Genomic DNA, 14608 nt, shown 5'->3' with positions numbered 1-14608 from the left:
TACACATTAAATGGTGAAAACCCTCAAAACTTAAAATGTCTTCAGAAGATACTGGGCAGCCCCCATGTTGAGAAGAGCTATTTATAAGACAGGTCTAAAAATATCCAAAGCTTTCTCCGCAACTTTAACTTTCTCCCCAGGTCTGAGGACCAACCATCTTAGATCTATATCAGCTCCACAGTCTGCACTTTTAAATTCATCTCTGGAACATTTTTCCTGGTGAGTGAACTACCAGGACCCGTCTGCATGTGTAATATTTTAAAATAGTATTTTCAAGAATGATCCTCCATCATTTCAAGCAATGTTGCTCATTCTCAACATCATTTATAAAAGCTGCACTTGAATCCCACACCCTGGTTTTGTTCACTTCCTAGATGTAATATAAATTAGCTTTTGACTTTTCCCGATTAACTCTTCTTGATCCCACCCTCTTGCCACTCCTTAGTCCTATCTCTGAGTAAAGTAAACCTCAGTCCATCAAACTTTTTCTGGAGTTGCTTTTTAATTCATTGACACTTAGTCTAAACAAATTCTTCAGCCAATTAACTATAGATTTAAGTAAATTAAATATAAGATACCTAGGTATCTATAAGATAGAAATTAAATATAAGATACATTTATATACCCAGGGTAGATACCTAGAAGTGGAACTCCTGGATCTTATGGAGGCTCTATTTTTAGCATTTTGAGGAACCGCCACTCAGCTTTCCATAGTGGTTGCACCAGTTTGCACTCCCACCAGCAATGTAGGACAGTTCCTTTTTCTCCACATCCTCACCAACAATTGTTGTTGCTAGTTTTTTTATTTTATTTTTATTAATTTTTTTACATCATTGTTCATTTTTAAACAAAATTTTCTACCCCCCACACCCTCAGTTGTAGTCCCCATAGAATTTCCTTCACCAATGCCCCCGTGCACCATCACCACAGTCCCCTGTGGTCCTCCCTCCCTCCCTATGACCCCTATCCCTTCTCCTCCCCTGCAGAATGTCTTTGATTTATAATTGTCTGTTTTTGCTTTATTGTGTTTTGTACTGTTATTATTTTTTTATATTGATGTCATGTCTTATTTGGTTCCCCTATATTCCTGCTATAAGTGAAACCATCCGATATTTTTCTTTTTCCTTCTGGCTTATTTCACTGAGCATAATTCCTTCTAGCTCCAGCCACGTTATGTGAATAACATGAATTTATCTTTTTTGATTGCTGAATAATATTCGGCAATAATTCAGAATAATATTCAACCTACTAAAGTAGGTTGCCTATCAAGATGACAGTATAGCTTCACTCTCAGTTGTTAAGAATGGGGTGGGAGGATGAGTAATATTTTTGTGAACTACTCACTTTTGTACTTTAACAGAATTTATCACTTTGTATTAATTTCAGTCTGGGATATATAAATGTATCTTATATTTAATTTCTATTTACCATAATACCTTAGCTAATCTACAGTGACACTTTTTCTCTTTCTGACATGTTTAACATTCTCTATGGTGCTATCATTGCAAATATTTTAGCATTCTGCATTCTTTTTAATCCTGTCTGCGGGGCTACATAAAAAGTTGAGAACTTCTCAAACTCAGAACTTGAGCTGCTCATTCAAATGACTAGAAGATATATGTTTTACTCAAGCACTTAAATATATGTAGGACACAGGTTTTTTTTTTAGCATCTTCTTTGTGTAACAATGTTTTGTTAAAAACAACAAACTTTGTACCAAAGAGCTCCTACATTTTTAACTCTAACTTAGAATACTATTTTATTTTTCCTTTTGGTTACTATAGTCTTCTCTCTAATGTAGAGTAATTGTGAAATTACTAATGACTTTGACAAACATTTTGCTTTTAAAAATATTCCCCCTTCTGCAAGCTTTACTCATCACTAATAGACTTCCTGTAAAAATGTAATAAGCAATTACAGAAACCAAGGGTAACAACACTAATTGTAGGTGAAATGAGCTTTAGAATATGTATTTGGAGGCTTAAATGAGGATTTTAGTGGATGAGGCTGAGGATGAAAGGAGTGGCATTCATTCCCAAGGAAAAAGGAAAGGGAAAAAAGATAAAGGGGCATTTTTATTATGATTATTTCAAGAGAAAGATTCAAATTGCCGTAGCCCTTGTCCTTAAAGCTCATAATAAATAAAGAGCCTGCTTCAAAACTAAAGTCAGGATAAAAAAGAAAGAACTCAGTTCTTCATCCTTACAATGTCACTAAACAGAGACTTGCTTCCTTCACTTCACAGTTTCTTCTCAAAGGAATGCAAGCTTCTTATTCATTCTCAGAGCTGCACTTCCAAAGCAATAAGTCTTCCAGAAAGGGAATCACATATATCTCAAAGTGTGTTCAATATAGAGTTGGGATTTTTTTTTTTTTTGTTTTCCTTTTTTTCCCTTGTTGAAAGAGGGCAAAATAAGAATTATTGCACTTACCAGAAAATTAACATATATGTGAATAGTTGGATATCTATTATTGGATGTTAATTTACATGTAATTCCACAAAAGAACAATAAAACTTTGTTTCTCCAAGTGGAAAAAAAATGCATCACGATCCATACTTTAGAGGATAACTTATTTACGAAAGTTCACTGATATTCTAAATAAATGAGATGGCATTGGCGATACAGTACTAAAAAGGTTCATGCGTCGACACCAACAACCCTAGATAAAATATTGGCATTTGTGTCATAAACCATAACACCAATCTGGGTCACAGGAATTCTGAATTATCTTCAGAGCATTCAACTGGAAATTCTTAAGAAAGATATACAAAGGACAAAACAATGTGTTCCAAACTGATGCAGGCAACCAGGCAAAAAGCCAGGCAAATGCACTAATTTCCTCATCAGGAGACACACCTTGATCCACACCCTACCTAGTATTTTTCTGTCCATTAAGTTTTCAGCAGGGACTGGAGGCTGATTCCAATCCTCCAGGAGCGTTTGGCCATTAGTATTCGCCCTATGAGCCTGGCAGTCTTCCACCAAAATATCTACGAGGAAAATCTTCCCTTCTAAGTAAGTCATCTTAGAATCTCCGGAGTCCTGCACGCAATGGAGTCCCCAGGACCTGCCTAACGCCCTATCACCCTTCCAATTAGCTGGGCCCGACCCTCTCCCTTCCAGCTCTGGCCACTGTTGCGTGCCGATCCTGCACTCACCGGATGATCACGAACATAACCAGGGAGTTGCCCACCAAGCCCACGACGAACACCACGGAGTAGACCGCCGTGATTATAACTGGGATGGCCGGGGAGATGTGCGAGGGCTCCAGCGGCGTGCCCTCCGAGACGGCACTGCTGTTGGTGTCAGGCTCCGCCGTACCCGGGAACGAGATGCTGTCATTAAGGCTCAGGCAGGTGTTCGGAGCGCAGGTCGGAGCCGGCTCCCCGCGAAAGATCTGGACTGGAGACTCCATAATCGGGTGGCTGCAGCTGGAGGGCGAGGAGTGGCGGCACCTGCGGGGCTGCGGGACCGAGAGAACGAGTTGAAGCCAGACAAGCAAACTTTGGCCGAGCCCGGGCCCGCGCGCAGAGGCCAGCAGCCCTGGGGGCCCTCAGCCGGCTGGTGTCCACTCAAGTTCGCTTGTCCCTGGAGGAGTAACAGGGAAGACTGACCTGTTGAGCCACCCTGGCCAGCAGACACGCCTCTGAGTGCAGGGTCGGGGAGGGTACTGGCTGCAGTCCCAAGCTCCTCAGATGCCTTCCCCCGCTACCTCAGCACAGCCACCCCATGGAAGTGGCCCCAGACTTGCTGCTTCGGGGCCGACAGATCCCTCAAGCACAGAGTCCTTGCTACCAAGGTCTTTGCCTCGAAATCTCACCTCTAGCTCGCCGACGGGTCACCAGCTTCTTGGCTGGTGCTGAACCTCGGTCCCCAGGTCCAGCCGAGCCTCAGCCGTGGGCTTTTAGATCAGGACTCCGCTTTCTGACCAAGGGCGACTTTTCAGCCCAGCGCCGCCAGCGCAGCGCAGCTCTCACCTAGCAAAACCGACTGCGGCTCAGCCAGGCGGTGTGCGCGGCGAGGACCCGGCGGGAGCAAGTACCCAGCCCCCGGAGGCCCGCCCGAGGCCCTCCCCCTCCAAGCCCCGCCCCGCCCCGCCCACCTAGAGAGGCCGGTCCTGGGCTAGAGGATGGAAGCTGTCCCGGCGCCCCCAACTGGCTCAGTCCGCCCACCCCGCCCTTGAACTTCCCAGAACCAAATCGCAGCTTCTGTTGAATAGCCTTGTGGTCTTCCCAGCGTCCTAGGAAAATGCGTTTCTGTGCCATAGATTTTCAGCAATTAGGAAGGGTGTGCCTACTGAGTGCGATATACATTTGGATTGTGCATAATAGATTAGAATTTTTTGTAGGCATAGTTCTTAGGACACGTCTTCTTCCAGGTGAGTAGAAAAATCACAGTTTTGTTTATTTGAATGACCCATTCAAATAAAGTAGCAAAGTGATCCTATTAGAATAAGACCAGATCATAAAATGTTAGCAATTTATGTACATAAATGAAAGAGTTCTGTGAATGCTGTGCATTTTAGTCTAACTGGAGCTACACACATACTGCGCCTCATAGGCATTGCCTGTGTTGTGTAATATCAACATTCTCCTCATTCAGGCATCAGTGTTGGTCTAGATAGTTAGCAATATCTCTGTCTCTCACATTAACCCCTGCAACTATCATGTTCTCTTAATTCTCCCTCACGGTAGTGCTTTCTCTCTAAAACGTCCCAGAATCGCAACCCCCATTGAGAAATTCAGTCAATATCATTCCTTTGCATCACTGTCACTCCAAGGATCTCTGCCAGGTGGGACAGTGACCAAAAGGTAGGAAAACAAAGGTGGATTGGAGGAGGGGAGCCAGGAATCACTAAGGTGAAGACCCTGAAGCAGTGTAGGGAAGTTCCCTTTCCCACTTGGGTAATGAAGTCATTGATTCCTTCTCACAGCTCACATCCTTGGCATCACAATGGCAGATCCAGTTATTCCATCCTTCACTGGTAGCAAAAAAGTGCTCCTATTTATTCTTTTTTTCTATTATTTATTTATTTATTTATTTGTTTGTTTATTTATTTATACAAGCACTGGGTACAGTCAGAAGCGCGGGAGGGTGAGAGAATTCACCAGAGCCAGAGCGGGGAGTAGAGCAGGCAGAAGGACCGAAGTACACTGCTGAGGGGAGCAGCGGGCGGCAGGAGAGGTCTGCGCGCCATGTGGGACCCTCCTCCGGTGGCCCGGGGAGCAGCCGGGGATCTAACAGGCGCTGCAGAAGCCACTGGCAGCTTCGCAACCCAGCGCTCAACTGCTGCGCCACCGGGGAGGCCCTATTTATTTATTCTTAATTTATTTATTTATATATTTTTCACACTTGATCTTACCAAAAGCTGAGAAGTGATTATATAGTTTTTACATCATTGTTCATTTTTAAACAACGTTTGCTTCCTTGCCCCACCCCCAAGGTGTAGTCCCCATGGAATTTCCACCACCAATTCACCCATGGACCATCACCATAGTCCCCTGTGCTCCTCCCTCTCTCTTTCCACTACCTCTCCCTCCCCCTCCCTGCAGGATGTCTCTGGTTTATAATTGTCTGTTTGTTTTTGTTGTGTTGTGTTGTGTTTTGTATTATTATTATTTTTTCCCTGATGTAGTATTTGGTTCCCCTATATTCCTTCTATAAGTGAAACCACCTGATATTTTTTTCTTATTCCTTCTGACTTATTTCACTGAGCATAATCCCTTCTAGCTCCATCCCTGTTGCTTCAAATGGCATGAGTTTATGTTTTTTGATTGCAGAATAATATTCCATTGTGTATATAGTCCACATCTTCTTGTTCTAGTCATCTATTTTTGGGCATTTGTGTTGTTTCCATAGATTACCTATTGTAAATAGTGCTGCAGTAAACCTAGGGCTACAGGTATTCTTTTAAATCAATGTTTTTTTTAATATTTTATTTTATAAAATTCTTACATCATTTTTCATCTTTGCACATCGTATGCATTTTCATTTTAGTTATATTCCCCATACAACTGCACCTTCCCTTATTTTGACTCTAGTCCTTCTTCTCCCAGCCCCTCCCCCCTCCCCCAGTGTGTCTCTGGTTTATAGTTGCTTGTTGATTTTGATTAAATCAATGTTTCTGTGTCCTTTGGGTAGATCCCCAGGAGTGGAACTGCTGGGTCATATGGTAGATCCATTTTTAGTAGACTGAGGAATCTCCATCCACCTTTCCATAGTGATTGGGCCACTCTTACTTTCAAAATACCGTAAAACCCCCAATGAGTGATTTGACCCATAGGGTCTTACCACACAGGTGGAAAGCACAGTTCTTTGGACTTTAGTGCAGTATGAGAGGGAGAATAGGAAAGCTCCCCTTTGCCCTATGGTATCCCCTTAATCCTAGATACTTTGGGAGTTTTAACAATAAGTATTATCAAATCTTATGTTTAAGTCTGATTTCATTAAGAGATGATATCTCCTCTGTGTGTCTGAGGACCATGTCTGTTTTAGGAAGATGGCAGACAAATTGTCTCCGGATGTCTTGGGGCTCACTTCCTGCCAGTGGTATCCTATGCTACCACCAAAACAGCCCAGCAAGATGTTTTGTTTGCATGTCACCAGTGTCACTTGGAGACATGTCCAAGTCAGAAAAAAAGTAAAAATAGTGTGTTGAAGGAAAATAACTAGAAGGACAGAAATGATCTATCTATAATCACCTATCTGCTGTCTCTGATTTTATTGCATTTAATTGAACGACATACTTCTGAAGGACTGGTTATGACATCTGTACTTCTTATGCACTCATTTCCCACATTGGCTGGTTAGATTTTTTTTTTATCTAGCACACAGGTGGCTCACACAGCTGGTGATGTTGGAGTTGGTTTCAAACACAGGCATTTCTAGCTATTGCCATCTGCTGATTGAACAGAACTTTTTCATATAAGGGGGAAAATGGAAAGCGACTCTTACCCAAAAGATGAAACAAATACATAAGAGGGTATTTAATCGGGGGGGAGGGAAATGAAAGGTGTTACCTGATAAGATTTCATTTTAAAAAGGTTAAAAAAATCAAAAACTTTAAGGATGTTTTCAAGTTGGTACAATTTCAATAATCCAAAGCTTTGATCTCACATCTCAGATTCTCACCTATACACAGTGTGTGAAGGGGGTTTGCTGGGAAAATACTTCTATAATGAAAGCAGAATCAGAATTCAGTCAGGACTTTTGAACTGTTAGATGATGTTCTAAATTTGATTATTGATAAGAAAACTCTACTTGATCTTTTGAAGGAAAAAAACTTACTAATCATCATAAAAGTACTTTCATTTCATTTGTGTACTCCTATTTTTTTTAAGCCAAATTAATGGCCAGAATTAAGGGAAGCCAAAATGGGCAGAGCTCGAAAGAGGAAACCTTCTGGCAACTCTGGTTGCCAGGGGAACCTGGCGTGTATCTCTGAACACAGAGGAAAGCTGCTTATGTGGAGTCAGGTTGTCAGGAGTAGGTGATTTTATCATAATATTGGAGAAAAGCTTATAAAATATGAAGAAACATAAACTGCTTGAATGCAGTATGCTATTATACACTGATCTAAAACACATGTTATTGAACCCCCTACTGCTTTACTTCTGCCATTCTCCTCAAGGCAAACACTACACACATGACTACTAGTAAAGCCCTTCCAAAGTGGAAATATGTTCTTAGGGTTATTGCTTAATGCTGCAAAGCATCTTTGTTGGTGGGTGGTTTGGCATTTCTGCCATAGAGACCAGGAACTCACCAGCACACTATGAGGAGCTCCCTTTATTGTGCTTCTAAACGCAGACACAAACCTGCAATGAGTGCAAAGCTGAGAAAAACAGTAACATAAGCTAGAGACCCGAGGTGCAGCCCACACAACTTCGCTAAAGCCAAAAAACAACAGCTTGGGTCACCCCACTCAGTAGATATTGCTGAATTTCCTCAAATGGTAGAGGATATGGCAGGACTTGATGGGGTAACAATTGAACAACACAAAACAATTCTGCCTGAAAGAGGAGGTGCAATCTGGTGTGAGAGACAGAATCTAATTTTTAAAGTTATGACGAATTAATAACAATTAATTTAACTCTGTAAATGTTATGTAGGAAAAGTATTTTAAAAAGAAAACAAGGCTCGGGCCTCCCTGGTGGCACAGGGGTTAAAGACAGCGCTGTCAAGCTATTGCCAGCCACTGCAGCACAAGTTGTGTCCTGGCCAGGGAGCAACCCGCATGGCTCAGCAACCTCTCCTGCCTCGTCCGCTGCTCCCCTCAGCAGTGTATTTCAGTCAGTCTGCCTGTTCTGCTCCCCATTCTCTCTGGTGAATCCTCTCACCCCCTGCACCTCTGTCTTACACCCCAGTTCTTATATGTATAAATAAATCTTTAAAAAAAAAACAAAAGAAGAAAACAGGGCTCCCAATAGCCACTGCAGCAAGATTGGGAAAAATAAAGAATGCCCCCCGCCTTCTTCAAGACATTTCACTTCTGTCTGCAAATTGTCGTAACAGAGATGTATGTCTTTTAGTCATTGACTTGAAGGTGTCTTGTGGACTATTAGAAGTGCACAACCTGAACACATCTGACTAGACACATGTCAGTGAACCTTGGTACAAAAGCATCAGGGAAGTCCTTCCTGATAAAGTGACATTGAAGCTACATTTAAAGACTGGTGGTAGCTCTCCCAGTGGAGTGCAAGGAACCATTCTAGCAGCATGTAGGAAGGACGTGGAGGAACAAGGGTCAACTGAGTTATCTTAGCCTGGTGACCAAGAGAATCATGGCATAAGATGAAAAGGCAGTCACAGCCAGATCATGCCTGGTCCTAACAAATATGCTGATGATTTGGGATTTCATTCTAAGTAATAGAAAGCCATTGAAGTTTTCAGATAGGAGTGTGGCACATTCAGATTTGGGATTTTTATAAAAGTATCCCTAATTTGTAAAATGTATTGGAGGAGACAAGAGCAGATGTGAAAGCTCTGTATTGTATTAGTGTCATGCACTATTGTGCCTAAAAGACATCTTTTATGCTGTCTTCCTCCTTGCTACGTAAATGGGGTAAAATCTTCATTATACCGTGGTCATGGAATTGAACATAGACCTGAAACTTCTGACACACTCCAAAACTCTTGATAAAATTAAATCCACAAATTTGAAAATTCCGTGCCAGACCCATGTCAGGCAGTAGGTTGTAGTGAGAGAAATCATGGCAGTGCAAAGCAATAAACCACATAAAAGATATATGGGCAGAATTAGCCCAAAGGATGTCAGGATTATTTTTGGTAGTAAAGGAAAGGTGACAAAAAGTAGCGATTGAAAGTTGAGCAAGAGTTTATAAGGAAGAAATTGCTGGAAGCACACAGCAAAGGTGTGACAGCTACCACTACAATGGTGCTGAGGTAAAAACACACTACAGACAATGGTGGGAGACAGAACTGGCATGTCAAAAGGACAACAGGTGCTCATAAGAGTTGGCTGATGGATTAGGGGAGGGTGGTTTTGGAGAGAACCATGGTAAAGCTATTGTAGAGACAATTCAATCCTGAAGCTAGAAAATAGCGAGGAGATGATAGTTATGAGATCAATTTAGAAAATTAAATTGGCAAGAATATGGAACTTAGGGTGGAGGAAGTCTAAAATTACTTAGTTTATGCTGGGCAGACCGAATAAATGACAGTGCCATTAACTGAAGTAGGAAATACAAGCAAAAACACAATAAGCTTGGCAGAAAACATAATGAGCTCAAGATTCCCAAAGACATGTTTGAGGCACCAGCACGGCATTGAGGTATATGACGTACGGCCATTTATTGCTGGGGAGATCCTGTATTGCAGAGATGAAGGGTACTTTGAACTGTGGCAGAGAATATGATTACCAAGGTGAGGGTGGCAGGAAAATCAAACTGATGAGAAAATGCCATTTAATGAGGACTGGGAAAAAAGACTGATGATAGGCAGAAATGAAGGAGGGGAAAGAGAACCAGAAAATTCAAGGGATAGAAAATTTCTGGAAGAAGTGATCAAGATATTTGACAGGGAAACATTAGGATTGCAGAATGACTGATAATTAAAATCATTGCTGTCCGGAGCCGTCCGGAGTATGTGCCGTGTTGCACATGCGTGCCATGAGTTCGCTTTACCATTTCGCCTTCGGAGAACCACAGGTTTTTCCTGTAAAGCACATGAGACTGGGAGGTACGGGGGGAGGAGCTACGAGGGTATAAGAGGAGAACGCGGGAGAGAGAGGAGAAGAAGAAAAGAGATTTAAGAGGAGAACCACGAGAGAGGAGAGTGCTGCGAGAGGAGCAGAGAGAAGGCCAGGGAAGTAAGAAAGACAGGGAAAAGGAAAAGAGAAGGAAAAGGAAAAATAAAGAAGCAAACGCTAGCGTCAAGTTGTCAAGCCCCTCATTTCAATCCTCAGCCCTTCTCTTTTCGTGCCTCTGAATCCCGCGGGTCGGGACACATTGCATATTTTAGCATTAGAACAGAGATGAACAGACAATGAAACATAATAAATGAATAAAACTCCAAAGACCTACTCTATATCCAGCAGGAAGGAATGCTTTCCCTGGGAAAAGGGCTGTGTATAGCGGCCAGGGTAGTGTGAAAGGCACCTTATCATTTTCTGCACTGCTCTGAGGTCATTCCTCACTTCATCTCACACTGTGGGAACAGAAAATCCCACCTATCATCTGGCCATTATGCTGGAGACCTGTGCACTCTGGGATGCACAGTGAGGGAGTACGCTCTTTGTGTTAATAAAGACCCCAAGCTTCCATCTTATCTGATGTTTGGGAGTCAAGGACTCAGCCCCAGGGCATGAGGACACTAGCTTTCCTGCTTCCTCAGAAAAAAAGGTTTTGTCTAAAGCTTTTTGCAGAAACATTAGCTTTAATGGGTTTTCTACTTGCCCCTGCATATACATTCTTCACGTTCACCACTCTGCTCTGTGTCTGAAAAGTTCTAGTTGGGTCCATGTATGGGAGGCATCCTGGGAAGAGATCAGTAGCAGACAGAGAGAGAAGTCTGTGTTTGTCCCAGTGCCCTCCCACCACAAGGCTGTACTCAGCCTTGTGCCTTTCTGTAGGTCATGACTAGGCCAGATATTGAACACGGATTGTATTTGCTGGCTATTGTGGAGAGAGATGTCTGGTGATCTTATCGTACCAGCTCATGGGGACAGACATGGCAAAGTTACATTGAGTCTCAGGTCACTAGACTATATAAATAATTTGTAGAAAGTATAAAAAAATGTGGTTTTTGGTAATCACAAATCTCACAAAATTTTGTTTATCTAAAGGCATTTGTACAAACATTAGAATTTTTTTTTCCATGTTACAGTCTAGTAATTTATATTCACCAAGTCACTTACTATGTCTGATCATCTGTGCCTGTGAACGTGAATCACAGTGTGTAGTGACAGGGCTAGGATTTCAGTATTGTCAGAGTATTACCACACAACAACAGCCGCCACAGCAACAACATGCAGAAGATGGTTCACTCAGATAAAGCTGCCATAAACAAACCATTTTGTCACTCAGTTATTTAACTGTGTTTAGCTCATCTGAATCAAAAAATGTGTACTTTAATCTAAAATGTTTTAATATGGGCCTCCCTGGTGGCGCAGCGGTTGAGCGCTGGGTTGTGAAGCTGCCCGCAGCCTCTGCAGCGCCGGTTCAATCCCTGGCTGCTCCCTGGCCACTGGGGGAGGGTCCCACATGGCGCGCAGACCTCTCCTGCCGCCCGCTGCTCCCCTCAGCAGTGTACTTCGGTCTTTCTGCCTGCTCTGCTCCCCGCTCTGGCTCTGGTGAATTCTCTCACCCTCCTGCGCTTCTGACTGTACCCAGTGCTTGTATCAATCAATCAATCAATCAATCTTTTATAAATAAATAAATCTTTAAAAAAATAAAAAAATAAAATGTTTTAATAGCCTGTACTTCTTATGATTTTAGCACTATGAGCTACCTGTCTCTAAGAAATCAAGTAACCAAAATGCACCTATAAATTATAGAGCATTGTAGATTTTTACCACGTGGATTTATAGCAGTAATTTTAAGAGGGCATTGTGCAATAGTTAGTTGTTTCCTTGTCCAGCTATTTAAAAGCTGCTTTAACTTGTTTGTCTTTGTATTTAACTACTTCTAATCCAATCACTAGAGTTATTATATTCTGTTATGATTGACCAGAATTATATGACAAGAACTGGTGACAGTGCTTCTGCCCATTGTCCATGATTTACACTAATTGTGAGCAATCTTCTTACACGTTAGCTCATTGTTTTTGAAAGGTTCATCTTTAAGCTGTTCTTTGAGGTATCAATGAAGTGATTGAATTTGAATACCTCGATTCAGTGCATATAATACTAATCTAACAGCAAATGAAAACTGGTAAACCCAAAAGAGAGTCATCTAAATTTGCAGTTCCTTATTTCTGTGGGGTTGACCTGGCCACGTGTGGAGAGGAAATGGTATTTGGTGATAAGCACAGGGTGTTTGGGGGTCCAGGAGCCTAGGTTCTCTCCCTGGATCTGTCACTAACTTGCTGCGTGACCTGAACACGTCACTTTACCTCTCTGTGCCTCAGTTTTCCCATGCATTAAAAAATAAAATAAATTGGGGATTCTATTTTTTGTAAGTGCTTTGAGATCCTTGATCAACAGGTGCTATTGGAGTGCAAAATGTTACTCTTGCATGTTTATTTTGAGTAAAAAAAATAAAATTAAATTAAAATTAAAATTAAAAATTAAATTTAAATTTTCTCTTTCATTTTGCTTGCTTTGTTTTCTGTCAAGCCAACAGGTCACTTCTCTAGTTAGCCCGTCAGTACCTTATATTGTTACCAAACGGCTATTCTGAGAATTGAGCTTTTTTTCTCAGTGCTTATATGTTCTTCACTTGGCTTAGAAGAGGCATAGTAAGAAAGGGATCCTCCTCTCCCTGGGAGTCATTTTCATAAACATTTCCTGAGCTCATTCTTACATCTCTTATACGATCCACTTCAAATAGGCCAAGATAAGAGGAGGATGTTTCTCTTCTTCCATCTCTGCTGCCTACACTCTCCTTGAAAACACTGGTTTGGAGAATAGCTAAAGGTACTTCAGATCTTCAACTTCTGAGAACTAAATCAGAAAAGTCATTTGAAAAACATGAGCACATTATTTAAGTTTTGCTCATGGCTCATACAACTGTCTTATGATTTCACCATGTGTCTAAAGATAAGAATTTCAAGGAAAAAAATGTTTGAAGTCCTGAGTTTTTAATCTTCAGAAATAACTATAACTACTAATGCACAACTTAGCAAGCAAGGACATTTAGAGCAGGTTTACACAGGTATTGTCAATTGAGGAACTGAATGACTATTAGTTTAGAGGATAACTGGTTTCCCAGGAACTAAGTGTCTCCTTGGAGCCCAGAAAGCCTTGAATAACTTGTCTTTGAATGACTCTAGAGAGGCTGCGCCAAAGCCCCAGAGTATAGTCACAGTGTCCCACAGAAGCAAATTCCCACCTCCCCATTCACTTAGTTTGTTCAGTTTCACAAAACTCACTGTCCTGGGTGCAAAAAGATTAGATTTACCAATTCTAAGTGTATTTTCTCTTCCTTTACTTACATACTTCTTAAAGCTTAATTAGGAGCAAAAATAGCAGTAGCAATAATAAAGCTGGAGAAAATGAACTGGTGCATTCCTTTGAGTCCTCCGGAGCATTGTGTGCATTTATTATGATCAATAATCTCACTGAGTTCAACAAAACTTAGAAGCTCACGACTCCAAAGAGTTCAGACTCAGAATAAGCATTGTATTTCAGGCAGTGTTTGCCAAAAATGGTACTTGCTTTGCAATAAATTTCACAATATTCAGTTAGCATATAGTCCTGAAACAAAATCTCAGGTGGAGAAGCCACAATAACTCATGATATCTGATAATAACATCCCTAGCCGACTCCTTTGCCTTTTTTAATATTTATTTATGCATAAAAGAGCTCGGGTGCAGGCCAGAGATGCTTTGGGGACTGGAGGAGAAGATTCACTAGAGACAGAGTCGGGAGCAGAACAGGCAGACTAACTGAAATACACTGCTAAGGGGAGCAACGGGCAAGACAGGAGAGGCCTGCTGCACCAAGTGGGTAGCTCCCTGCCTGGGGATTGAGCTCAGGCTGCAGAGGCTGCAGTGGCTGCAGAGAGCTTCATAGTGTTGCATCTTAATCCCTTGCGCCACCAGGGAGGCCCTGACTCCCTTGTCTTATAAGAAAAAGGTCTCATGCAATTTCTAGCATTTTTATAGCATGTATGATTAAAATTAAAAACTTTAGACTGCATTCCAAAGAATGATATTTAAAAAGTGCAAAGTTGAGGTCTACAAATTAAAAAAAAAAAAAAAAAAAAAAAAAAAAAAAGGATATTGCATGTTTGAATAATTTGCCCTAAGAAAGAAAGAAATAATTATAAGAATTTTTCGGGTGATATAGGAGTGAATTTCATTTGATTTTACTTATGATTATGTTTAACCAAATGTGACAACAAGGACATTTGAACAGCAGAGGGAGTAGGTACTATAAAAAAATATTGCTTTTGGTAAACAGATAAAATAAAATAGAACTGACA

General features: G+C 41.5%; 1 protein-coding gene across 1 annotated transcript in view; it reads right to left on the bottom strand.

The window, feature by feature from the left end:
- The window catches only part of OPRK1 (opioid receptor kappa 1), a 33381-nt gene extending 29357 nt beyond the window's left edge, over positions 1 to 4024 (bottom strand). The window contains exons 1-2 of the mRNA XM_037506653.2: positions 3823 to 4024; positions 3161 to 3465 (exon numbers count right to left, since the gene is read on the bottom strand). Of these exons, the coding sequence (XP_037362550.1) occupies positions 3161 to 3417 (257 nt within the window). The 5' untranslated portion in view covers positions 3418 to 3465; positions 3823 to 4024. The remainder of the gene's footprint in view (positions 1 to 3160; positions 3466 to 3822) is intronic.
- Positions 4025 to 14608: the final 10584 nt, after the last annotated feature.

Source organism: Talpa occidentalis, unplaced genomic scaffold, assembly GCF_014898055.3.
Source record: "Talpa occidentalis isolate TD23 unplaced genomic scaffold, MPIMG_talOcc4v2.1, whole genome shotgun sequence".
NCBI lineage: Eukaryota > Metazoa > Chordata > Mammalia > Eulipotyphla > Talpidae > Talpa > Talpa occidentalis.
Note: the sequence above shows the minus strand (reverse complement) of the source record. Positions and strands in the feature narration are given on the sequence as shown.